Raw genomic sequence first — 27,804 nt, forward strand, 5'->3', positions numbered from 1 at the left:
TCTAGAGTAGTGGTCCTCAACCTTCCTAAGGTTACAACCCTTCCATATAATTTCTCATGTTGTGGTGATCCCCAACAATAAAATTATTTTCGTCACTACATCATAACTGTAACTTTGCCACTCTTACTAATCGTAATATAAATATAAATATTTGTGTTTTTTTGGTGGTCTTAGGTGACCCCTGTAAAAGGCTCATTAGGTACCCGCTGGTTGAGAACCACTGATCTATAGCCATAATAGAAGTAGGCAAGACTAGACCTAAGATTGACCAAAATGGAAGTTATGAGGACATGGGGGCACCTACCAAGGTTCCGGAAAACTACTGAGGCCGATCAGCGAGTGAATGTGTTTTTGTAAGTAGGCCATGTGATCAGTGAATGAACACATTTCTGAAAGTAGGCCATGTGATACCATGCAGAAAGCTATGAAAGTAAAGCCTAAGTTGCAATGGTGATGTCAAGATGTGAGGAGCCAGGACTTAGGAAAGCTTGAGGAATGGGGCAGAGACGGCCAAAAAGAGGGGCTGCTGCGCTGCTGCTGGCAGTATTTGGTTATTGAGATTGGCCATGGTACATAATGCCATGAAAAGTGCCAGGTGGGGGATATGGAACTGCAGGACTTGGTGTTGTTCCTGATGAATCTGGTCTTCTTTAGCTTCTTTCTTTGCGATGTCCCTATTCTTCCTCCCCCATAGAATTGGAATTTTGATTCTATGTCATTGTATGCAAATTATTTTTGAATTCCTAAGGATTCACATTTGCCTCAAAGGAGAGGTTTTGGGTTCTAGATTTTCTAGTGATGTTGAAGCTGTTAAGACTGCAGACTTTTGAAGTTAGAATGAATTCATTTTGCATTACCTGATAACCACAGGGCTATAGTGTAAAGAGTTGATTGCTACAATTCAAAATTTATATGCTTGGATGTTAAGTTGATAAAGGGTAGACTTGCAATGGTTAATATTATCAGCTTGGCTGGGTTTAGAATCACCCTGGAGGCATTTTTCCGGGTATACCAGTGAGGTCATTTTAAGGCAGTTTGAAGTGAGAAGGGAAGACCCAATCTGAATGTAGGTGGTACCATCTAGTCAGCTAGAGGCCTACTAAATGAAAAGGGGAAAAAGAAAGAAACCTGGGAACTGGTATTTGGTTCTCTCTACTACTTCATGATAGATGCAGTTTGATCAGCTACCTCACATCCTATCATGACACATCCCCCATGATGAGAACTACCATTCTAAACTGTGAGTAAAATTAAACCCTTCCGTGATAACCATTATCAAGAATTAAAATAGAGCAGTCAGGGTTCCCTGCCCTGTGGAAAGTCCAAGGTCCTCCCCCCTCCATCCAGGTCTAGGAAGGTGAACATCCATACTGGCTAGGCTCCCACAAAGCCAGAACATGAAGTAGGATCAAAACTCAGTGCCATTGTCTTTGGCTTCTCATCAGCCCTCATTGTCCACCGTGTTCAAAGAGTCCGGTTTTATCCCATGCTTTTATCAGTCACAGTCCAGCTGGCCTTGGTGAGCTCCCAATAGATCAGCCCCACTGTCTCCGTGGGTAGGTGCACCCCTTGTGGTCCTGACTCCCTTGCTCATGTTCTCCCTCCTTCTGCTCCTCATTGGGACCTTGGGAGCTTAGTCCTCCATTGCTCCAGTGTGGATCTCTGTCTCTATCTCCATCCATCGCCAGATGAAGGTTCTATGGTGATATGCAAGATATTCGTCAGTATTGCTATAGGATAGGGTCATTTCAGGTTCCCTATCCTCAGCTGCCCCAGGAGCTAACTGGGGACATCGCCCTGGGCACCTGGGAACCCCTCTAGGTTCAAGTTTCTTGCCAACCCTAAGATGGCTCCCTTAATTAAGTTATGTGATTCCCTGCTCCTCTATCCAACCTTCTGGAGAGGGAGGGGGAGAGGAGTGGGGGAGGAGGAGAAGAGTGGGAGGAGGGGGAGGGAAATGGGAGGCTGGGAGGAGGTAGGAATTTCTTTTCTTTTTTTCTCTTTCAATAAAAAAAAGAGAGGCAGAGAAGTGAAAGGCAGAGTTAACAAAGAAAAAATACTAAATGAGATGAAGTTCATAAAAAGCCTGGTTTGGGGGCTAGAGAGATGGCTCAGCAGTTAAGAGCACTGGCTTCTCTTCCAGAGGACCAGGGTTCAATTGCCAGCACCCACGGGGCAGCTTACAACTGTCTGTAACTCCAGTTCCACAGTTTCTTGACACCCTCATACAGACATATTAGTGGGAAAAACACTAATGAACATAAAATAAAAAATATATTTCTTTAAAAAAAAGAATTAAAATAGAGCCATACTTATCACCTTGCACAAAACTCAATTCAAAATGGATCAAAATCCTCAACATAAAACCAGGTACACTGAATCTGATAGAAGAAAAAGTGGGAAATAGCTTTGAATTCATTGGTACAGGAAAAGACTCTCTGAACAAGACACAATTAGCACAGACACTAAGATCATCGATATATAAATGGGATAACCTCATAAAACTCAGAAGATTCTGTACAGCAAAGGACACCATAATTTGAACAAAAAAGCAGCCTAAAGAATGGAAAAGGGTTTCACCAACTACACATTTGATAGAACACCAATATCCAAAATATATAAAGAACTCCAAAAGCAAGATATTAAGAAAACAAATGACCTCGTTAAAAATAGAGTTCAGATCTAAACAGAGAGTACTCAAAAGAGGAAACCCAAATAGGAGAGAAACACGTAAAATACATTCAGCATCCTTAATCACCAAAGAGGTGCAAGTCAAAACTATTTTGAAGTTTGATCTTAGACCTGTCAGAATGGCTAAGACCAGTAAAACAAATGACAGCTCATGTTCGTGAGGATTTGGAGTAAGGGGAACACTCTTCCATTGCTGGTGGTAGCACAAACTTGTACAGCCACTATGGAAATCAGTGTGACGGTTCTTCAGGAATATGGGAGTAGATAGACCTTAAGATCAAGCTATTCCACTCTTGGGCATAAACTCAAAGAACTTTTTATTCTATGACAGAAACACTTGCTGCTCTATTCCTAATAGCCAGAAGTTAGAAACAACATAGATGTCCCTCTATATATAAATGGATAAAGAAAATGCAATACATTTACACAATAGAAATTATTACTCAGCGCTTTAAAAATGAAACCACAAATTTGCAGGCAAATGGGTGAAACAGAAAAAATCATCCCGAGTGAGGTGACCCAGACCAAAAAAGGTGAATTTGATATATTTTCACTAACATATGGATATTAACTGTTAAGTCAGTGATAAGCAACTGACAATCCTTATAACCACAGAGGTTAGACAGTGAGTAAGGGATGGCCAGGGAGAATTCTATCACCCTAGGAAGGAGAAATAGAGCAGATAGCTATGGAAGGATAGTTGATATTAGAACAGGAGAAACAAATAAAGGGAGAGAAAAAGGAGTGAGGGAGGAAATACATGTAAGGGCAGGTAAAACTAATGACCATTTGAGGGGTTACATGAAAACTTGATGGAGTAGAAATACTAAAATATATTAATATATGAAGGCAATCTATATTAAATAGCCAAATACTAGGGTAGAACCAACTAGCCTGGCCAGAGAGATCCCACTGTAAACACCCAAACAACCTAGGCTGTTGCCAAGGCTATAGGTTGCTCTCCACTAACTGATGGCAAGTTCCCATTGCCTATGATAACACCTACACAACTCATTGAACATGGATATACCAAACCGGTGCCTACATTGCAGCATCTTTGGTATAAGGAAGGTACTTTGCACACTATCAAAAACCGGAAACAGAAACAGAAAACCCACCAACCCAGCCACAAACTCTCTGATCTACAATGGTGTCTAGCCTGCAAGATACACTGGTAGAAGATGGCACAAGGTTTTTGGGAATAACCAACCAATATCTGATTTTACTGAAGGTTCCCTCCATACCCATACTCGGCAATTCTTTGGTGACATAGAACTTGAGACTAGACAGTCGAGGGATCTAGGGTAACAGCAAATACCATTGTTCTAAAAGGGTGTAGCAATAAGATAGTTCCTAGTAAGATTCTGCTATATTTGTAGATGGCCTGATTCAGCCATCATCAGAGAAGCTTCCTCCTGTAGCAGATGGGAATAAATACAGAGACCCACAGCCAGACGTGCAGAGACTGAGAGACTTTGGAACATTCCACCCTAAATGGGTGTCTCCATCAAATCCCTCCCCCCAGAGATCTCGGAGTTGTGAAAATGAGACAGGAAGAGTGCATAAGAACCAAAGGGGATGTGGGACCCCAAATCCATGGCCCACAAACACAGCAGGACAGATACAGTACAAATGAACTCATAGAAATTGAGGCAACATGCACAGGGCCTACATAAGTCTGCCCTAGGTGGGGTCTTAGAGCTGAAAGGTCAAGGGGACACTTGCCCTCATCCTTAAGGCAGAAGCAATTTTTAAATGATAACCACTTGAAAATGAAAATTTAGTTTTCTCCAAGAGAGTCTCGCTGGGGAAACAAACTACTCAATGGTAGGCTGCGTGCCCAGCAGCAGATGGCCAACAGAAAATAAACTCAAAGTTAACTTTGGAGGTTCCTTTTCCCATAATGTCAGGTCAGGGCTTTTCTTTTTCTTTTATTTTTTTCCTTTTTCATTTCCACAAGCATTTTTCCTCCTCTCTTTTTACCATACAGGTCTTTTGTATATATATCATGGCTTCCAGTTTAGTGCCTTTAAGAAACTCCTGAGTCTGAACAAGTGAGTCTATGCTTTCTCTATCTGTTTCTTGTGCCTTTTGTTGGACTCCTTTCCTTCTATTTGTCTGCTCTGCCCTATTACAATGTGTTAGTTTCTGTTTTATTATATTTTATTTTATTTTTATCCGTTATAAGCCTGTTTGTTTTCAAATGAAAGAAATGAGGTGGATCTGGATGGGAGGGGAGGTGGGGAGGAGCAAGAAGTGGGAGTGGGAGGGAAAAATGTAATCAAGATATATTATTTGAGAAAAAAATCTATTTTTAATAAAAGAAAAAATCCTTCCTTAATATGGGTTTGTCAGTTAGTTGGTCATTCTAACAGGAAAAGAAACTGATATAAGATCCAAATCTATGTTTCAGAAGGATACAAACTATACAATGAGATCAGATAGCAAAGAAATAGTGACCAAGTTGTCAAAATACTGTACTTTATACTTTTTATTCCATCAAGTGATTAATGATATGAGCAAAGAGAAAACCAAAGTGAAAAAGTCAGTGAGGAAAAAGAAAACCATGAGACCAAAGTGTCCTGGCAATCAAAGGACACTCTTTAAGGGAAGATGAACTAATCAATCATGATAACATTTTGCAAGGTCATGCTAGAAAAAGACTAAGAATGGATCAACAACTATACCAAAGACAATGGCATAGACAGGTGAGACAGAATGAAGTCTTACTAGCGTTAGAGAAAAGAGGGGAGAAAAAGAAAATTAGTAGTCAAAGGAGCATCACATTATCATGATACAGAGAAGTAGGTAACAGCAGCAAGAAAACATGGGGTCATGAAGACATCTAGGACCTGGCAGTCATTGTCTCAAATCTCACAAGGTCTGGCCCTTGCTTATGTGCCTAAAGTTCTCTTCTTGTGGTACTTTTCCTCTTTCTTCACCCTCAACCCACAGTGGCCAGTCTTTATTTCTAGACATCTGTCTGCTTTACCCAAAGGATGTTTATTCTGCATTCTTAGTTATGCATTCTTTTCCGCCCCATCTTCTAGCTCTATTATTCTTGTATGCAGAGAAGAGTTGCTGAGTTTTATTGATTTTTAAGGATTCTAAAAAGAGAGGGTTTGAGAATTCCATGCATGAGCACTAACTCCATCCTTCCCCATGCAAATTCATAACTTCTTTTATTTATTTTTGTAAGCATATGTTGTATATACACACTTGTATATATAACCTTATTGAGTCTCTTCAGCTTTTCTCATATGTACACATGTTCAAGGCTGACCACTAGAGATTGAACAAACCATGTGGGAATTTGTCTCTGCAGGTAATTGATTCTTAGTAGGCACTGACCTCCAGAAGCTCTTCACTTAGTATAGGACCATCTGGCATTTCCCCTATCTGCATAGGTGTATCAATTGCTATTATGATGGTTTTGTTTGAGACAGAGTCTCACACTGTAGCCCAGGCTGTACTGGATCCCACTGAGTATCCCAGGATAGCATCAATCTCACAGCAATCCTCTTGCCTCAACCTCATGAGTTATTCTGATTTCAGTGATGAGCTTCTCTGATGTCTATTCTAATGTTCAGAAACTCTCCACAAAGCACCCTATTTCCATTTTCTGATAAAGCATATCATTGTTAATCTATATATTTTTCCCTTTAAGATCTAACACTCCTAGCCGGGCGGTGGTGGCGCACGCCTTTAATCCCAGCACTTGGGAGGCAGAGGCAGGCGGATCTCTGTGAGTTCGAGACCAACCTGGTTTACAAGAGCTAGTTCCAGGACAGGCTCCAAAGCCACAGAGAAACCCTGTCTCGAAAATCAAAAAAAAAAAAAAAAAGATCTAACACTCCTGTTGAACTACAAAATCTGGGACAGCAGGAGTTCATATCTGCCCTACACACCACTAGGGTCCCTAATATTTATTAGGCATAAAATTGAATGGTAGACAAAATAGCAATGATATAAGCAAGGAAAGATATTTATTTTGTGACTGAAACATCTTCCATCACCTCTTGATGTGTGAGAAGGCTCATTGTCTTCTTTATTAGGGTTCTCAAACTGTAAGTAGTAGGTTAAGACACATAATGAACAAGCCATGAGCCGTAATATTCAGCTCCAGTGCAATGGTTACTATTTATGATGACTTTTAATTAACTTTGTACTGGAGAGTGAACCTAGAATTCTAGCACATGACCATACACATCCGATAGACAGAACAACAGTTTCTATGCACACCCTTAGGACATCAAAATGAAAATTTCTAGTTTCAGAAGGGCATAGAAATCTATTTTACCTTAAAACCTGAGAGCTTTCAGTCAAAAAGAACGAGAACGCTAAAAAAAAAAAAAAAAAAAAAAAAAAAAAAAAAAAAAAAAAAAAAACCTTCTACTTCCCTTGGCTAAGGGAAGTAGACCAAATTTCCGGGAAGAAAATGGGATCTTGGGGGTGGGGTGGGATGGGGGTAAGGGGAGATGGGGAGAGAAAAGTTAGAAGGGAAGGAGGGGGGACCTGGGGAAACAGGAGAATTGGGATAAAGGAAAGGTGGATAGGAGAGCACGGAACCACAATTCTTAGTTAAGGGAGCCACTTTAGGGTGGGCAAGAGACTTGACACTAGAGGGGCTCCCTAGTGCCCAAGATGAGGTTCCCAGTTAGTTCCTTGGGCAGCTGAGGATTGGGAACCTGAAATGACCCTATCCTAGAGCAATACTGACGAATATCTTGCATATCATCATAGAATCTTCATCTAGTGATGGATAGAGATAGAGACAGAGACCCACACAGGAGCACTGGACTGAGCTCCCAAGGTCCCAAGGAGGAGCAGAAGGAGGGAGAACATGAGCAAAGAATTCGGGACCCCGAGGCGTGCATCCACCCACTGAGACAGTGGAGCTGATCTATTGGGAGCTCACCAAGGCCAGCTGGACTGTGACCGAAAAAGCATGGGATAAAACCGGACTCTCTGAACATGGCGAACAATGAGGGCTGATGAGACACCAGGGACAATGGCAGGGGGGTTTGATCCTACTTAATGTGCTGGCTTTGTGGGAGCCTAGCCAGTTTGGATGTTCACCTTCCTAGATATGGACGGAGGGGGGAGGACCTAGGACTTAACACAGGGCAGGGAACCCGGACTGCTCTGTGGACTGGAGAGGGAAGGAGAGAGGAGTGGGGGGAGGGGGAGAAGGGTGGAAGGAGGGGGAGAAGGGTGGGAGGAGGGGAGGGGAAATGGGAGGCTGGGAGGAGGTGGAAACTTGTTTTTTATGTTTTTTTTTCTTCTTTTCGCAATAAAAAAAAATAAAAAAAATAAAAAAAAACTTAGACAGAAAAACGCTATTATCTAATAAATATATATTATAAAATGATAAATAAAAACCAAAGCATATAGACAAAAAAAAAAACTAGTTTAAAGGCTGCTCCAAAGAGAAAGATTAAAAGGGAGACGTGCTGCGGGTTTTATTTCAGAGGATTAGTGTTACCTTCCTTCATGGACAATGCCTCCAGCTTCAGTGGAAGATCAGAGGATCCACCTGTAGCAGCGGAACTCTGGATGTCAGGTAAGGCATTGCGTCGGCCTGCCCTTGCTGAAGATGCAAAGCTGCTGATCACAGACTCCACATCAGTCATCTCCGATGAATTTGTCCTCATCACAGCATCTATAGATAGAATGTGCGCATAAGAAAACTGAGCCTGTTCAGAGGTAAAGGGTCACCCCAGACACCGATGGCTAGATCAAAATCGCTATAGGTCTGAAGATCTGATCTCGGGTGGCACACTTAGAGCGTTTGCGCCTTGGCTCTGGGGTGCCCACGTGAACATTTGCTGAATAGGGCAGGAAGCACTTCTGTGAGCCAGATCGCTATAAATAACCCCGGAGTCCAAGCACCACTTGAACGCTTGAGGGTGTAGTAGACCTAGACTTTTGTTCTGCTTTTCTATGGATGAATCAGCCAAGCCAGAGCTTGGAAGCCAATGAAAACGGACGGAAATAGCCACTCCCAGAGTATTTGCTTGTGGTGTTTGTTTAGGCTGAAACCAAATCACTGTAATTGTGGGGAATAAACAAAGCACTTTCCCCTTATTCTTTAGAAATAAATTCCACTTTGTATTTAAGGCCTTTCCCTCCACAATTGGAACTTCATTTGTTCTGACACAGGTAAAGTTTTCAGTAGACTCATGTTTATGCCGGGCACTGTTTCCCTGCCTTTGGGTGGGCACAGTCATTGCTAGCACCTTCCCCATCATCCTTTGGGTGGGCACAGTCATTGCTAGCACCTTCCTCATCATCCTTTATCCTCCTAGTAATGATCTTTCACAATTCCTAAGAAATCATTCAATGTACAGGAGGTCGAAATTGTTAAATATTATTAAAAATCTTAACTGACCCTGTTTCATAGGATTTTCTTTTCTAATAAAGCTTCCCTAGGATTTAATACTGAACTGTAACTCTGAAGCTGTGTTGGTAGCAGAAAGCATTTGCTGAGTAGGCATTATGCATCGGGTTCCAGCAAGACCGAGAGAGAGAGAGAGAGAGAGAGAGAGAGAGAGAGAGAGAGAGAGAGTCCATCTGCAGAGTGTTTGTACTCAGAGGGACAACAGAAGGTGTATGCTCTCTAGAAGATTACCTCAGAACTCAAAATATGCCCAGTGTCCTCCCAAAGGATGGAGTTAATCCTTTCTGGTATTTATGACAGTAAACTCTGGTCTAGGAAAGCAAGCCAGCCTTCTCACAGTAACCGAAGGGTGGCTCTTCTTAGACAATCAACTTTCACTCCGAAAATGCTATTAAGCAAATGAACGCATGCAGATGCGCCTCATTTGGAATTAGGAACACAGCTCTTGTTGTCTGTCACACGTAAGAACTCATGTGGTGCCCCATGTGTTCCTCAGGAGTGTGGTGGCAGTCTAAGTGTCCCTACAAAAGGCCTTCTATTGCTGTGCTAGTCAATCTGCTTTCGTAAGCATTGCAGGAGGTTTGCAGACAAAATCTGGGAATTAGACTTTCAGTGTTTGATATTCGCCAAGTGTCTGGCATTGACAGCTCAGAGAAGTATAGAGAGCATTGAAATCTTAGTTCAAAAGAGTCCACTTGATTGAAGATTTGCAAGTGACAGTGGTCAATTCATTGAACTTTATGAGCCACAGTTTCCCTTCTCCATATCAGGTACAACAACTAGCCTGTCTGATTCACAGGACTTGCTTTGTGGAAAAGCAAGGAGATAAAGGGTAAACATCTCTCTACCCTTATAAGACCACCGATGAGCAACTGCTTGCATCATTGATCATCTCTCACTGCATCTCACTTCACCACCCTGCCGTGTACCCCCTTTAATCCTACCAAGAAGATCCTGCTACAGGATCCTCCAGACACCTGCTAGAGATATCTCGAATTTTCTATCAAAGGGACCAGCATTTCTCCAATAGTATTAATAATAATTTGTGTCTATCACCTCACTTAATATCCTCATAATTCTATAAGGGTAATGGGGTATGGTCCACATTTATGGATGCAGCCACTGGGGTTGAGAGGTTCAATGACTGACTTAAAGTGCGTAACCACTAATCTAATTTTGGAGAGAAGCTTAGCCCAGTTAACCCTGAAATCAAAATGACATGGATTGTTAAGAAAAAATCATAAAGTCCTGGTTATATATGCAGCTAGCTGTACATAGGCCTCCTTTAGATTCTGTTCTTTAATAACTCTGAACAGGGAACTGTGCATGTTCAAAATTTTCCCTCTGTGCTTCCCCACCCCCGCACAGTGTGTGTGTGTGTGTGTGTGTGTGTGTGTGTGTAAGAGAGATAGTGTGACATATATACCGAAATTCTTTATCTTAAATATCTGTTAGTTTGAGAGAACCCCTACTCATGATAAAGTCATTTCACCTAAGGTGTCTTCCCTATAGCTTGTGAAGACGTGAGTGATGCCGTCTTGAATTGGTTCTTAAGCCCTGACTCTATCCCTAGTCAGTTATCATTGCCTCAGAAATGATGCCCATGATCAAATGCTTATCTACAAAAATCATCTTGCCCTGTAACTGCCAGTACATTATGATTGGCTTCATAGACCAGACCCATGATTTCTTGCTTGATGGTCCATAGCCTTAAGGCTGAAGATAACAACAGAAATAAAAATATTAAGACATAATACTTTAAATATTTCAATGATACATGTGTAAAATGAAATGGTACATTTCCTAAAAAGTTAAGAAAAGTCAAAAGAGTTTTTAACTTCTACCAAAAGAGAACTTCTAACTCTGTCTACATTTGTACATTGTATAAAAATCTCAACGTTAATATTAAAAGAGAGCTTCTAAAAAGTGATTACAGTGATGAGCATGTAAGGAGAATTCTGGACCCTGAATTAACCGCTTTGCTATTTAGGAAGTTATTCCTTTTGCCTAATTATTATACCACACAGAAACTTTCGAAATGAAAACATCATAAAACTCTCTGAAAGTGTGTCAGACACATTCAGTAATGAGATTCTTAAGACCAGGTCAGAAGTGGAGAGCCAGGGAGAGCCAGCAGCCAGCCTGCCTTTTTTTGGGACTCTGCTCTGTTGTTTCTCAATTTACATTTGCATTGGGCTCCTCTCATAGCTTGGTGTTGAAGCTGACCAAGATATCCACCATTGACAGACCAGACAGCTTATCATCGCAGTCCACAGAGCTGTGAGGAGATAGGCATTCTATGGTGAAAAGCTCTCTATCTTCTGACCCAATGTGTTTGGTTTACAAAGTTTGCAGATTCTTAATTCTGGCTGCAGTATCCGGTTCTTTAAATTCTCTGGCAGTAAGGTGACCTGTAGCATTGGACAAAACTGGGAAGTCCATCAGGAAAATAACGAGAATATAGCACGTACATCGTGCTATGAATCTGATAATTCTAGGTCATGTAGAAAGTGTGAGATCTACCGACAGAAGTGTGTCCCCAGAACATTTTGCAATGTCATAGGAACAAAAAGAGGGAAACAGTTAATATAAAGTTATCTCGATTTTTTACAAAGAAACAAAAAGACTTACTTGGGAACTGCAGATAAAACAGACTATATTAACCAACTTTTAGTGCCCTAGACATATTTTAATGCACTAACAAACATTACTTTTACAGTGTAGAAAGACTGAAACAAGACAAATTACCAGCCATCAGACAATCCTAGCACAGAAAGGTTCTAGCAATAATATTTTGAGCATATAAATAAACAGCAAATCATGAAATGAATGTTCCTCCTTTCCTAAATAGTCATTTTACTTGTCTTTGTTTTATTCGACAACAGTGCTTTTAATATTTTATAAGGGATGGTATATGTAGAAACAGGACTCTGCTCTTTTATAATGCCGTGTGACATTTAAACATCATAGTTCATGGGAAGATGAGGTAATCCAGTACCTAAGGGAAATAAAACTCAGATAAGCTAATATTCTTCAGTTCTCTATGTTGGCAGAGATCCTTAGTTTGTGATTTTCTGTCTTTTATACACAAACCTCCTCCAAACGTGGTGAAAGAAGCAGAATAATTGCTTCTCTTGGAACCAAGAAGCCAAGTATTTATCCTTCTGATCACATATGAGCCCTTGACCAGCCCACAAGCCACAAAGGGGAACCAGACAGTGCTGAAATGAGACACAGTCTGGTCCCTCTGGCTACTTAACCTCAAGTCCTAATCTTAGGAAATTAGGTAAAAGATGTGAGTCCTTTAACACATCTATTCAACCAAGTGACAACATCGTAAGCTAAACAGAACTTAGAAGAAGCATTAGCATATGATGGAATTACTTTTTTACTTAAGAGATATGTCTCTTTAAAATTCCTCCATTTGTGGCATTTCCATGTCTCTAGTAAAGACAAAAACAACTGAAAATTTATTTACATTTACAGACATACACTTCTTTAATACTTGGGTTCTTGCTTCCAATAGCACAAATTCTCATCATATAATCACATGCATATTCAGGTTGTGCTAGCACAGAAATTACTTAAACAGTTAAGTATGTAGTATTCAAAACCAAACCTAATTTTATTCCCCCAGAATCTTCCCGATGAAGTGATACATAAATCTGAATACCTTTCCAGCACTATAATACTTATTGATTTAAAACAGGACTATGTATGATAATAATATGAACTGAAATGGAGTATAATAAATACTACAGTACATGGTACAGGATGCTTAGCTATGTGTATGGTGGTGTTTCCATAGGGGATCCTTTTTAATGGACGGTGCTGTTTTCTGCTTCCTGATAGAAAGATACTCTATAAATATCGACACTATAAATAGTCATAGCGGTCAATCTGTTTTAAGGCCTTCTCAAATTCATTGCAACTTCCCAATGGAACAGTCTAATTCAAATTAAAGGCAACATAAAGCCTACTTGTCAAGTTCTTTCCCAAGTCCAGATAGCATTCCTTCTTTTATTCCCATTGTTCTTCCTCCTGCTCCTTTCTATAAGAGAAGAAAGCAGCTACCCAGGAGGACAAAATAAATTCACTATGCACCAAAAACTTCTTCTGAAAAATAAGCATGCTTCCATTTGAATGCATGCTCCTCCCCTACTCCCAGTACTGGAAATATTGAAACTAGACCTATACAAAATATACCTGATTTGTTGTGTGTGTGGAGGGCTGTATGTATGCATGTGTGTGTTGCATTTATTTGTCCTTATGTGTGGGAGACATACAGAACACAGATTAATACTTTCACTTCTCCCTTGGATGAGAGACCTTCTTTGTAGCTATAAACCACAGCATAGCATCTTCATGTGTTAAAATTTGCATCATTTTGAGAATCTATATCTTATCTTCTAAGTGACCCAAATTGAGAGGACTTAGCAAGTATTAGAACGAATCATTCTCATGAAAGAAGAAAGTAAGAAAACAAGCAAGAAAGGAACGAAGAAGAGAGGGAGGCAGGGAGGGATGAAAGGAAGGAAGGAATGAGGAAGGGAGGTAAGGAGGGAGGGAATGGGGAAAGGGAGGAAGGAAGGAAGGAAGGAAGGAAGGAAGGAAGGAAGGAGAGGGAGGCAGGGAGGGATGAAAGGAAGGAAGAAAGGAATGAGGAAAGGAGGGAAGGAGGGAGGGAATGGGGAAAGGAAAGAATGAAGGAAGAAAGAAAGAAAGAAAGGAAGGAAGGAAGGAAGGAAGAAATAAAAATTCAAAATATAAAGAACAGCACACCAATCACAGTTAGGGACCCCCAACTCAGGAATTCCCAGCCATAGCTGGGATACATGAGACCAACATGGTGAGCATCTCCACTAGGTGAGCAGAGGAGGAACAGGTTCTTCCCAACACTGGAAGTGGGGTTGGCCCCCCAGGCATCAGAATATTCTAGTGGAAGCTCACTTCAGGAAGTTCCAGAGCAAGCTACTGGAGTGAGAGACTGCCCTGCTCATCTTCCCTAACTCATTCTTTTCCTTTTCTGATTGCTTCCAGACAAAACATATCCCCATTCTTCAAAATAGGGACAAAGACACCCAAAGTTCACAAAAGTCTGAGAACTCAATTTACACTTGTGGGAAAAATAACATCATTTTCGAATCCTTATGACTTATATCCACTGTCTTCATATGGATCACTTTCTCTGCTAAGGAGATAGCTTTAAAGTGCGCAATGAGTGATGAGATCAGTAGAAAGGAGAGAAGGAGAAGTTAAAATGCCATCATAGCTGCACTAGAAATGTTTTTGCACTCCTCTCTTTTGTGTGAAAACTGGAAAATCATCGTTTAATAAAGTCACTAAGCAAATGTGAGTTAGAAGCTGAGACCTACACCCAGTGTGAGTGAGAAAGTGGTAAAGTTTGCTTCCAACATGCATAGTAAAGATTAGAAGCAGCTAAAGAATAAGATAAAAACATAAGATTGTAAATCCAGTTTTCACAGAGTCATAATTAATGCAAAACTCTTACAGCATCAACCTTTGTCCTCAGACAGGCATTCAATAGCTCCATGCTCTGAAACAAATTTTCCCTGAATGGGATTCATTAACGTTAAACTGGACAAACTTATTGACCTATAGTAAACATCATACAATTATCAGCTGTCTTCTGTACACTTGTAACCCCCAACACTTTAGATCAGTTCCAGAGTTTTCAAGGGTCCCCTTTATTACAATTTTTTTCTCAGTGGGGGGGGGGGGGGAGATTCAGCCTTTTTCCTCTGGGTTTCTTTCCTAAACACAGGATTACTCTGAGGGACACATCATCAACAAAAGCTATAGGGCACCTGCTCTACAGCCACAAAGACAACTTAGGGCAGCAATTTAAGTGTGAGCACTTTAAATCACACACTCTCATTTCAGAACTCTTTTATAATATATATATACATATGCATTCATCTTTGAAATGAAAAATTGCAGTCTGACACAAATCAAATAATGTACTATGTACCATATACATCAAAACAATAAATGTAAGAATCTACATATTTTTTAACTTCTTGAGTTATTTTTTTAAAATTCATCGATGCAACCCATTTTATACCATATATCATGTGATAGCATGCTATATTTATAATATATATTCATCGTTTATGATAAACTTTTTGATTTAAAAATCATATCTCTTATTGATCACTTATCTCTTTTCACTAAAGGTGTCTTCCGATTCTATTCCCCATCTCCTTAAGTAACTCAGATTTGTGCCTATGTGACAGAAAACCATTTCAAATGAAGACTTCAACACACACTTTTGATCAGTGGTGTGTATACTTAACTACTCCATTCCACAAAATGAACAGCATTAAGTAGTACTTGCCTCCAGTAGGGTCCTTTCATTTGGTTAGGAGCCCATCTAGAGAAATTGCGCGTCTGATTATCTAAAAGGGTACATTCCTCAAGCTGAATCCTGCATTGCTTCCTTACAGTCTTTTGACTTCCAGCAAAATTTTTAAGTTCTTTGAAAACTTCCTACTATTGACATCAAAGTAGGATTAATATAATCTATTTTACTGTATTGGACCCAAGCAAATAATGTCTGTAAATGTTGCTCATTAGTAATTTATTAAATGAAAAGTATTTAGCTACCGATTACATTAATTTATCAATACTATAATAGAATATTGTTATGGACACCAATGGCCTTCTTAAGCCGCTCTGTGGATAAAGTTTTAGAGACTGCCTATGGTATGGGTTATAATGAAAAAAGATTAAACTGGAGACATTCCTCCTGAGTTGGTGTTTAATAAAAAACAAGTGTATAATCTGTCAGTATGAACATACACACCACTTTCACTGTTGCTAATATATTCTTCAGCATCTGGACCAGAAAAGCCTTTTGTAACAGAAAACTGCACTTCCTTAATCCCACCCTTGATCCCTCTGCCTGTCTTTGACTTACAGCATCAGACTTCCTCTACCATTGAATTCAGACTTGGACTGGAGCAACAGTCATTTATCCTGGTCCTTAGACTTGAAATGAGACTAGAATAAACAGAAGTTTATTCAAGAGTTTGGGGGAGAGAGAGAGACCGAGTAGCAAAGAGGCATCATTTAGCACTCACCTTGATCTTTGTAAACTTTTATTCTTCAGAGCTCATGAAAAATTATCTTTCTTATTTGCCAACATAGTTATCAATTAAAAAAGAGTTTTAAAAATATTTGATCCTGATGTTAAACATATCGTGTATTTGGTTTTCATGGTTGTCATAGTTTTGGGGTTTGTTTATTTGGTCACTAAGTTGTCCATAATTCTAGAAAAGTTAGCTCTGGTTTTAAATTTCAATTTTTCTACATCCAAGTACTAGCAAAGTTTCCCTTTTATTTGCACATTTATAGATATTCAAATATATAAATGTAATATTGTTTAATAGTTTTTATTTTAAATCATAGGTTCTCATTTTTCCTTCTTAGTCTTGACAGTCATTTAGCTCAAAATAATAATACCATTTACTTTCACATCAGCCCACAAATTACAATTTCAGAGAACGTAGACAACAATGAGGACTCTACGAGAGACATACATAGATCTAATCTACATGGAAAGTAGAAAAAGACAAGATCTCCTGAGTAAATCGGGAGCATGGGGACCTTGGGAGAGGGTTGAAGGGGAGTAGAGAGGCAGGGAGGTAAGCAGAGAAAAATGTAGAGATCAATAGAAATCAATAAAAAAAGAAAGTAAAATTTATTCTCACCATGCATTTCCCTATAATTCATGACCAGCTATAGGATTCGTTCCTTCCTGTGGCCTATGGCATTAAAATTAAGGTGTGATTTTCTGTGTTGTTTCAAACTCTGGTAAAATGGTGAGAGCCTTGTTTTACTTAATGGCCTGTTTCTCTCTTCACTCTGCTGCCATGGTGGAACCCTAGTTAAAACATCCTTATTGTGGGGAGCAGGCACAATTCCTGCTTATCCCTAGTAGCAGACTTTAGCTCCGAGTAGGTGCACGGCAAATCTTAACCTCTTTGGGAAATCATGGACAGGATTCTCTCTTTACTGTTCACAGCGCCTGGTTATTCACTCCAACCTCTTCAAGTCTTTGTTTGGCCTCCAGTGTTCTTGGCCTTGTCCTATGAGCATTTGTGATCCCAAACTTTTGTGGATATTGTCTGTTCAATGATCCATGTGTTCAACCACTGCCAGGTTCTCAGAGAGGACATCTCTGCCTCACCAATGAGGTGAACAGGAAGAAATGCAAATTACTGGTGTTAGGAATTACATAGCCTTCAAAGCATTGATATCTAAAGAATATCTAGTTATGATAAAGTAACTGCACTTGGGTAGCTGGTTCTGAAATAAGCCAAGAGCTGAAACAGGACCTTTAACTGCTGGAGACTCTGAGCTGTGGGCTATGTGGTAGCATGTTGTTTCTATCAACCATTATTGTCTCTTTCCATACAACAATTCTCTTGTGTTCAAGGTGATGTCACATGGTATCAGGTTAAACACTTCTTTTACTGAGGCTTCTGCTCAGTGATGTGGGACCCTGTATGCTGTGAATACCATTGGTGAATAAAGAAATTGCCTTGGCCTGTTGATAGGGCAGAACTAAGGCAGTATGGGAAAAACTAAACTGAATGCTGGGAGAAAGGAGGCAGAATCATAGAGAAGCCATGGAGCCCTGCCAGAGACAGATGCCATAACTTTAGCCGGTAAGCCACAGTCATGTGACAATACACAGATTAATGGAGATGGGTTAAATTAATATGTAATAATTAGCCAATAAGAAGCTAGAGCTAATGGGCCAGGCAGTGTTTTAAATAATGTAGTTTCTGTGTGATTATTTCAGGGCTGAGCAGCCGGGAACCAACAAGCAGCTTCTTTCCAACAAAAGGGCAGTACCCTGACCAAGTAGAAGTTCAGCCTTACTTTCTATGATTCACTCTAGAGTTCTCTGGTCACTGTGTCTATCCTGGTGACTGCCATGGGTTACTTGAGGTTACAATACAGATGTTTGTAATTGTGAGTACCAGGGACAAGCCAAAGGACAACCCTTTGTAAGATTGTGGAAAGGAAGAAGACCACCATCCTGCAGAGAATCAAGCATGGCATTCCAGTTGTTGTTCATGCAGGGGTAGTGACCTTGCTGGACTCCTGGGCTGTCGCTTCCCTTGCTGCTGTCACTTGTTTCCTTTTGACCCCCAAGGGCATCAAGGTTCACATCCATGGTGGCCCGTGGCCTGTGGCCCAGGTGCTGATGAAAACAAAAAGGGGATAGGGAGAGGAAGGCGCATTTGGCACTCAACCAATCTTGGGATGCAAAACCCATTGCCAATATTCCCTGGACTCCACACTGTTGCCTAAAAGCACACCAAAAAGCTAAGTCACAATCACAAGCCCAAGACCCCATGCAAGCCATAGACTTAGGACTTTTCTGGATGTGGACCTCTACCCAGGAAGACGAGCTAGGAATCCTTTGAGGAAAAAACAGCCACTTTTAATACAGACCAATAAGGTCCTGAATATTTCCCCATAACCACCAAAAGTCTGTGCAACAGATGGTTAGGTAGAGACAAAAGTATAAAATGCTGCTGATTAGAAAGAAAAAATTATCGCAGATTTTTTTTTATTTAAAAATGGTGATGAAAAAGAGAAAGAGAAAGGGTTTGCCCATGTAATAGGAATTTTGGGGCTATTGTGGAAGGTGGTTTTAGTCAAGTTTGAGTCATAATCTAGCATTTATTCCCAGCACCATATTAGTGACAGTGTTTCTCTAGCAACAAAGATCCTAATCCTTAGAGTTAAAGGAAACATCCATGGCATGCAGCAGGACAAATGCTTGGCATCCTTGTGAGACCTTGTGCAGGGTTTGAATCCAAACTTTAAACATACAAATTAACAATAACCATGAGGCAGACCTGTGAACATGAAGATACTGATTTCAGGAAGAACTTATAAATATGACAGAGGTGAAGAGGACCCTCCCCAACCACCTTTATCAAATATATTCAGTGCATGACCACCACAAAAAATGATTAAAAGATAAAAGTTAAAAACCTAAATACAGAAAAAGGAAAACGGGGGTGGGGGGGGGACCTCTGATCAAAGCTACACAAGCTAACCTGACTGGAATTTTAAAACTTACCTGAAAAAGTTTGTAGATCAAAAGGAAAAGAGCTCTGATCTTTTTTTGTGTCTTCAGAATATAGGTTCAAAATTTACAATGATATCTCCTGAAATGTACCAATTGGTAACTTACTATGACTTTAAATAAGTCTAAGGAAGAATGCAAAGATAATTCAGTGGTTAAGAGCACTGACGGCTCTTCTAGAGGACACGAGTTCAATTCCTAGCACCTGCAAGGCAGTTTAAAATTATCTCCAACTCCAGTTCCAGGAGTTCCAATACCCTCAGACAGACATATATGTGGGTAAACAAAAAATCATTTTGTGCGTATGGTGGCGGTGCCTTCGTTTAATCTCAGTACTTGGGAGGCAGAGGTAGGTGCATTTCTGAATATGAGGCAGCCTGATCTACAAAGTGAGTTTTAGGACAGCCAGAGCTACACAGAGAAACTCTGTCTAGGAAAACAAAAAACAAAAAAAACAAAAATAAAGGCCTGCTAGCTGTGGAATCAGAAGTACTTACTAAATTTGAACATATTGTTTCCTATAGTGTTGGAGGAATATGTTAAGCACAAAAACAGAACAATTTATCACTGCCTTAGTCATCAGAACACACTGCCTTAAAGTATCAAATAGTCTGCATAGACATTCTTACCTAATGAAAATTAAATTTCTGACATAAATTTGACAAAATGAGAAATCCTGATTCTACCACCTCTATTCCATGTTAACATAATTAACATGCCTCATTTAATTTAAAAAAGTGTTTTCAGGGATTAAAACTTATTATATAAGAGTCGGTGAGAGAAAGATTGATTCTTCACTGATTCTCCATTTTTTGTTCAATTGGTCTTAATTTGTCCCATTCTTGCATTGTGGGGAGGGGGACAAAGGATGATGTTCTGCAGTGGCTTCTAAAATCTTAATTTATGGCCCCATTCCATAAAGGCCCATGTATCTAACAACCTCCTGATTGAAAGTAATGACTTACCTAATCAATAACTTGCAAATACTTTACTACTATTAATCCGACTAATATGACGAGTTTGCCCCACATTTCAACAGCCTCTTGATCACAGTTGCTTTTGTATACAAGGAGACATGATGCACCTTAGCTGAGCTACTTATGGTGTCCATGAGCAGCAGTGCTAGTGCACACAATCTTTGCAAAAGAAAAAAATTACATATTATGATTTTTTTAAAGGAGTGAGAAAGGAGTTTACAAAAGCAAATGGGTCACTACCTCAGACATAGTAGAAGGCCCTTCCACCTCTACTAAATACTTTGAAGTCACTGGTTAACCCATGTGCCCTTCATTCCAGACACTGTCAAGAATAGACACTGACATTCTCTTCATCCACAAAGTGAACCCAAGTTTAACATCTGTGATAGTTTGGCTGATAATGGCTCCCATAGGTTCCTATGTTTGGATACCTGGTCCCCAGCTGGTAGAAGGGGTTGGGAAGGATTAAGAGAAATGGCCTTGTTGGAGGAGGTTTTTCACTGGAGTCTCAAAATACTTGCAGCACTCTCGGGGTACCTCTATCCTCTGGGTTGCTAGGATAACTACACATGGCCCTTCAGAATCTAATTTTAAAAATGCCTCTTTTTGGCCTCATACTATATTCCAGTAGAGTGGCAAACCATGAAATTATATGAGAGTCTTGGAATAGAACCTCATAGAACTTGAACCTGTTCTCAGAAGTACCCAGTCACCTGTTTACCTTGGGTTCTTGAAGTAGTGCCCTATTAGGTTGGCACGTCTACTAGGAACTCGGATACAGAATGAAGTCACATCTGGGCATTTTTACAAATTCTTCCCCAGGAGGGGTGATCTCTTCTCTGCTTTCTTATTTGAGAGACATCATGACATTCATGAATTCCTCCATTTCTCAATGTTCTTAGCAATATGACAAATTTCTTGTGGTAAACTGAATAAATACAGTAGTAATATTTCTATTATACACAATGGATCTTTATGGAGAGTTTTTTATTTTTGTCTTCTAGTCAAAACATTTCTAATAAAGGAAAAAGCCAAAGGGTGGTTTATTGGGAACATTGTAGGCATTCATATAAGCACTGGATGCCCTGGCCAATGGCCCCACTTGAACGTTTTTGCCAACTTGTAGACCATTACCAAGAGTTTTTCCCTTAGGTAATAAACATTGGGAATTTCTTGTTTTGCAGATACTCAAAAGGATGAACTGGGTCAGCACAATTCTCCTAGTAGGTTCACACTACAACTTAACCACAACAGCATACTCTGATGTAGGATTCTTTCTGTATACTGTGAATGTTTTTTATTACCATTGGTTAATAAAGAAACTGCTTTGACCTATGGCAGGGCAGAATATAGCAAGATGGGAAATCCAAGCACAGATAGAGGAGAAAAAACTTAAAGTAAGGGAGACGTCAGCCCATCACCAAGGAAACAAGCCATGTAGAAAATGAGGTAATGCTGTGGCCATGTGGCAATAGAAAGATTAGAAGAACTGGGTTCATTTAAGATGTAAGAGCTAGACAGAAATATGTCTGAGCTATTGGACAAACAGGGTTCTAATTAATAGAGTTTCTGTATGATTATTCAGGTCTGGGCAGCCAGGAAATGAAAGTGCAGTCTCTGTTTACCGTACTTGTTATCTGACTAGGAGTCCTAGACAACAATAACAACCTGGGAAATCATGTTATTTAGAATACTCGGGCTGAGAGCCTGAGGAAGACATGTAGTAGGAATTCAATCTCCCATAAAGACGAAGTGATACTTAGGCTTGGGAGACAGCCAGGGTAAGAAGTCTAATGATCTTTCCAAACAATTTTTATTTAAAACACAACTTGGAAAATGATACACCTGACCCTGCTAAGTGTCACTCTCACCAAAGGCATTGATTGGTGTCTGGAGATAATGAGTTCTATGTCAGTGACACAGGTCCCTAAGTTGCCATTATTGGCTGGACAAGAGGCTGTGTAGTAAAGTTCACATTTTTTATTGCCATCTCAAAATACGTTATCCTTTTTTGTTAGGTGGGTGATTTGCATACAAGTAGAGATGTTTTTGCCAATTCATAAGAGTCTCTGTTATCATCTGGTTATAAACTGTTGTTCACTAGGTTTAATAGCACATGTCTATAATCCCACAACTCAAGAGGCAGGTTCAGGAGGATTGCCATAAATTTGAAGCCTGCCAGGTTTGCATAGTATGTTTCAGGCCATCCAGGGCAACATGGTGAGACCCCCATCTCAATACAAAATGAAACAAAACCAAACTAACCAATCAAGCAACCATAAAAAGCAAAACAAACCACCTTAAATTGATGTCAGGCATGAATTATGGCTTAAAGCCAAAATTTAAGGCTGAGCATCTGATACAATACTCTGCAGCTGGTCCAGCCATACATTCCCTCACCACTCTTCCTATAGATAAGGTTTCTGAGCCAGACACACTTTCTTACGAAAGGCACCAAGCACCGCTTCTAAAAACCCTGCATTAGCAGGATTCTACTCTCTGCCTGCCTGTATAACTGTTCGAGCAAACCAATTACATCTTTTCCTCAGCAGCCAGTGGCATCTGCACATCATCACACATAAAAACCGGCCTGTCTGTAGCCCTGAAAATATACAGTGTTCTCCCCATGCCCATTTCCATTCCCAGGCTGTCACTATATGTAACTGATGAACTGCCCTCAGCTTTATGACTTCAACGTCAAGTTGCATTTGGCATTTCCTTTCAATAGGGGTGAACAGATGAAAACAACGCATAGTACCCATACCACTTTTCCTTCTCCCTTGAAAAAGAGCCTGCAGGATAGAAAGGGGAAAGGTGTTGGTTTTACATACATCATGTGTCCACACCAACCCTCAGTGGGGTGCAATTTACCCTATTCTGTACACTGCGATCTACAGTTGTTTCAAATGTAACCCCAACATTGATTTGAAGTATACAAAGCTGCATGTGGCCCAGTCTAGGATATATGAAGTTTAATGTTTGTTTAAACCACTTATATTAGTGTTTGAAACCTATTGAATCATTTTGTTGTTTCTACCACACTCCTCTAAGAGCCTGGAAACTCTGAGGTGGTCTTTAAGCTCATCAACCTAGGAGTCTCTGTTTCATATGACTTCTCTACCTTTCTAAGGCCCTAGTACTTATGGAACTTCTCTACCTTACTAGAATTTTCCCTGGAAATTAGGATATTATTCTCTCTCTTGGATTTATTAACCCCACTAAAACTTCTATTGATATGTCTTTGCTGCTCAATTAAAAGGGCTGGAGACCTGGGGACCTCAGCAAATACTCCATAGTCAAGTTCTCCTCAGATTATGAATTCTCCCACTGGCTAGTAAATGATTCATTTCTCTTCCCAGAAACATAAAACCTTACTCTTACGTAATTGTTTGCCTTTTCCTCCTCTAAGGTTTGTTCTCAGTTCTCCAGTCTCATCTCAGAAGGCTGAAGTCAGGTTATTGTCAGAAGCCATTTTGGTGCTCATGACTGTCACTCTTTGTTTTCACTTAACAAACGTCAGTTACTTGGGTGATCTTTTGTGCTAGATTGTGTGTATTATTTCCAGCTAACAGTATTCACGCAAGACACTAAAGGAGGTTTAACCAGTAAAGAAATCTCAGTTAATAATTAAATTGTTATCAGTCATACAAATTTAGCAGCTCTTCTTCACTGGGCCTTTAGTTAGGCAGGTGCTTTCTATTTGTCTATAGGCTGTATATTGCTTTATTGCATTATTTCATTTGATTATTGCTGCAAATATGAGTGTGTGTGTGTGTGTGTGTGTGTGTGTGTGTGCGCGCGCGCATGCGTGCATGGGAGAAAGAGAAAGCTTTTAAGTGTGAGATGAGTAAAACTGAATTTTCTAGACGTTAAGAATCTTGCCCTGGGGCTGGAGAGATGGCTCAGAGGTTAAGAGAACTGGCTGCTCTTCCAGAGGTCCTGAGTTCAATTCCCAGCAACCACATGGTGGCTCACAACCACCTGTACTGAGATCTGGCGCCCTCCTCTGGCGTGCTGGCATACATCGAGGCAGAATGTTGTATACATAATAAATAAATAAATCTAAAAAAAAAAAAAAAGAATCTTGCCCTGTGTTAGGATTTAAATTTCTTATGTGTAATTCCAGAACATGGGTTTTTAGTGATTTCATTATGTTCTATCCAGTTTCCATTGACCTTTATAAAATTGGATGATATTAATATGAAATAGAAATAGCTTAATTTAGAAATAAGCCTCCTAAAACCTACTTAGTACATCCATTTGTCACACGCATGAATCTCCTCAAACAAAGTATTGTCCTTCTGTGATCCCAATACTCTCTACAGTATTTCTACTTTATTATATTATATTGTATTAGTGTGTGTGTGTACGTCTGTTTAACTGTAGTGTATTTGTGTGTGTTTGTTTGCATGCCAGTGGTCATGGAAGCCAAAAGAGTATTATAACCCTGGAGCTAGACTTATAGGTAGTTGCAAATTGCCAAACTGAATTCAGGCCCATTGCGAGAACCACTGAGGCATCTCTGCAGCCCCATTGCCATAGTGCTTTATACTCAAAATACTGTTTAAGCAACTCGTCTGATTCAAAAACTTTGATTTGAATTTACTCTTAATTTTTTTTACTCTTAAAAATATAGGTCATAGAACTGAAAAATATAATTTTGAAAATAATATGTGTTCTTTATGCTCCTCATTAACTATTATACAGTTTATATATGGGAATAACATACTTCCATATTCATTAAAATTCTTTCATAGAATCAATAGAAAACTCTTGTAATTTATGGTATAAACTTCTATATAATTTAATCACTATGCTATGACTGGGTGAGTTAATATTACCTTCAACCTTATTTTCTTTTCAAAATAAGTAACAGAAATTACTCATTAAAAACAGTATGAGGCCAATGTGAACTTTTATTTTTAATGAACTTAAGAGTTTTTCAAATGTTATTTTAGAGTTTTCTTGGTGTACTTTATCCTTATGGCTTTTTATTAGAATATTAAAATGATTTACGTCTTATAAAAGACATTTTCTCTTGAAAAGAAGAAAAGACACAAATAATGCAATAAAGGAAACCACTGTTTGATGCACTCACAATAGCAGACAGTTGGGGGCCACATGCTACTAGCCTGTCCTTTGAGTCATTTCTATATAGTAAGGCAAATCCACCTGAAATGCTCTCCAAAGTCCTGCAATTTCCCTGTGAAACATATTATGAAGAATTTGTGGCCTTCTCCCAGCTACATATGCCTCAGCCTAAATATCCTTTAACCTTAGCTGTTGAATGACCAGCCACTCTTCTCCTTCCATCTGCCCTAACATTGACCTCGTCGAATTTCGTAGCCTTTAGATACTATTTTTTATAGCTTTGCTAACAGAATCATTTCCCTCCTGATGCCAGGCAGTGTAAATCAATGCCTCTTCTTTCTTCTGTGTTGAACTGGATTCTCACCTTTGCACTTGATTAAGTTGTAAAAAGGAGAAGACAAATAAAATGAGGTCTCTGAAAATTACATCCCACCTCTGCCTGCCTGGAGCCTGGCAAACAGAATTTACAGCAAATTAGCTCTTCCTGAGATCTTTTTTAAAATCTTAATGTGAGAGCCAGGGGACATACAGGAGGAGCGAAAGAAAAAAAAAAAAAAAAACCTCCACAAAACCAAAACCAAAGAAACCCTATTTGCTGAGGATTAATCTTATGCCAGAAGAATGAAGAATGTGTTTGTCTAATTTGTTTGTGTATAACCGTCAATGACGACAGTTCTTATCAAAGCAGAGTTCCCTGTATTCCACGGAGCTTTGGATTTAGACAGTCTAGTATCATCTGTATTCTTAACTCTGTAGGTAATTGAGGCTAACAGGTTTGAGAACTGAATTAGAATACAGCTCAAGTCATTACATCTTTCTCACTGCATCTTGTAATCTCTTCTCCACCTTTTCCAGACTGCATTGATTAATTGGTTTTCACATCTAAGAGGATATGTCACTCATTTAGCAGGTTATAATAGGTGGTATTCGCAATGACAAGCTATGCGCATACTCAGCCCTGGAGACCTACGAGCTCAGTTTCAGACCTAAGTAAAATTTTCCTTTTAGTAAATTAAAAATTGAACTAAATTATAAAATAAAATTTTGTTATTCTTTTTACATATATCAGGATATATGTTGGTGTCTTCCTCTGGTTTCTGCTACCTTTCATTCTCATGAGCAAGTATGAGGCACACTGATAAAACAGCTTAATATCGTTGTCACTAAGTATTATGTAGGATACTTTTTTCCTTCTGGAGAGACATAGTTTCCTGGGAGGCAAGAGCAAATATTTTCTAAGCATCGGCCATGGACATCAAAGATTGAGGGGCACACTCCAACTGAACTTCATATCCACTGATCTTCTGCTGCTCTCATTTGAAAAGCCTGTCTTTATATTCAGGAAGTTTTCAGTGAATCTGACACAAGAATACAACATTTGTTGCTATTTTAAGCATTCTACATTTGTTTTCTAGGTCACTTGCATGAAGGAAGAAAGACACTCTGAGTTTTCCTACCACTCTGTTTACACTCAAATTCTTCACTGACATCCTATGACATTTGTTTAAGGATAACGAAGAACTTTGGAATAGGAAAATTACCCCAAATCTATTTGAATTATAATAAGTGAAGAAAATACCATCAACAACAACGACAACAACAAAACCAAGCAAACAAACTAGAAAATAATCACCTGACCCTACAAGGGTCTTCAGTAAGAGACGAAAAAGAGTTGCTCACAGAAAACGTTGCTCAGAGACGCTCATTTGGCTGGAAGGGAGCCTTGCCATCTTGAATCTATTGACTGAGATCTCTTTGGCTCTCTCAGAGATATAAAAGATGGAGAAAGCAAAAGGCAATACAGAAAAGATCTCATGCATTTAACTAGAGTTTCACAAGTTTTACTCTACACGTTTGCTTACCCGAATCAAACAAATCAGAAGAAACATTTGGAAATGAGGTCGATATTTACCAGCTTCATAAGAGAGAGAGTCTGAGGACGAATGTGTGAAAGAAGTGAAGAAGACACTCCATGAACACTCTATACTGCCTCAGGCATGCTTTAATTAAAAGATGAAGCTCAATATCTGATCAATGTGATCGTTGTCCTTTCTTTCCCCAACATAATATTTTTATTGATTATTTTGGAATTTCACATAATGTACCCCAGCCACATTCATTCCCCAGTCCTCTCAGGTCTGCCCCCTTAACCCTATGACCCTCATCAACCAAAAACAAGTCCAATTTGTGTTGCACATGTGGTCATTGAAGCATGGTCAAATTCCCCATGGCTATCCCCTTAAAGATAACTGAGTCCTTCCCCACCCTTATCACAATTTTTAAGAGTTTTTCTTGGTCAGATTTTCCCAGATCAACTGTATACCCTACCCTCTTTCTTAACTTTGTTCATTGATATGCATCTTTCTGCTCTAGCGGTTTAGAGATCCCCTTTTAATTCATCCTATCCAAACCAACTTTTGGGAAACCATTCATTCACTCATTCATTCATGTACAGGTTTATACTCTAAACTAAATGACCCAACTCATTAATGGTAGCATTTCCACCAATTAAC

At 39.5% G+C, this 27,804-nt stretch overlaps 1 protein-coding gene across 1 annotated transcript in view; it reads right to left on the bottom strand.

Annotated features, from left to right (window-relative positions):
• Pkib (cAMP-dependent protein kinase inhibitor beta) overlaps positions 1-27,804 on the bottom strand; it is a 100,207-nt gene that overhangs the window by 4,276 nt on the left and 68,127 nt on the right. Inside the window, exons 4-5 of the mRNA XM_041654170.1 lie at positions 18,215-18,326; positions 8,177-8,353 (exon numbers count right to left, since the gene is read on the bottom strand). Of these exons, the coding sequence (XP_041510104.1) occupies positions 8,177-8,353; positions 18,215-18,299 (262 nt within the window). The 5' untranslated portion in view covers positions 18,300-18,326. The remainder of the gene's footprint in view (positions 1-8,176; positions 8,354-18,214; positions 18,327-27,804) is intronic.

Source organism: Microtus oregoni, unplaced genomic scaffold (genome assembly GCF_018167655.1).
Source record: "Microtus oregoni isolate MIOR12 unplaced genomic scaffold, Mior012 000006F_ref0000085, whole genome shotgun sequence".
Classification (NCBI taxonomy): domain Eukaryota; kingdom Metazoa; phylum Chordata; class Mammalia; order Rodentia; family Cricetidae; genus Microtus; species Microtus oregoni.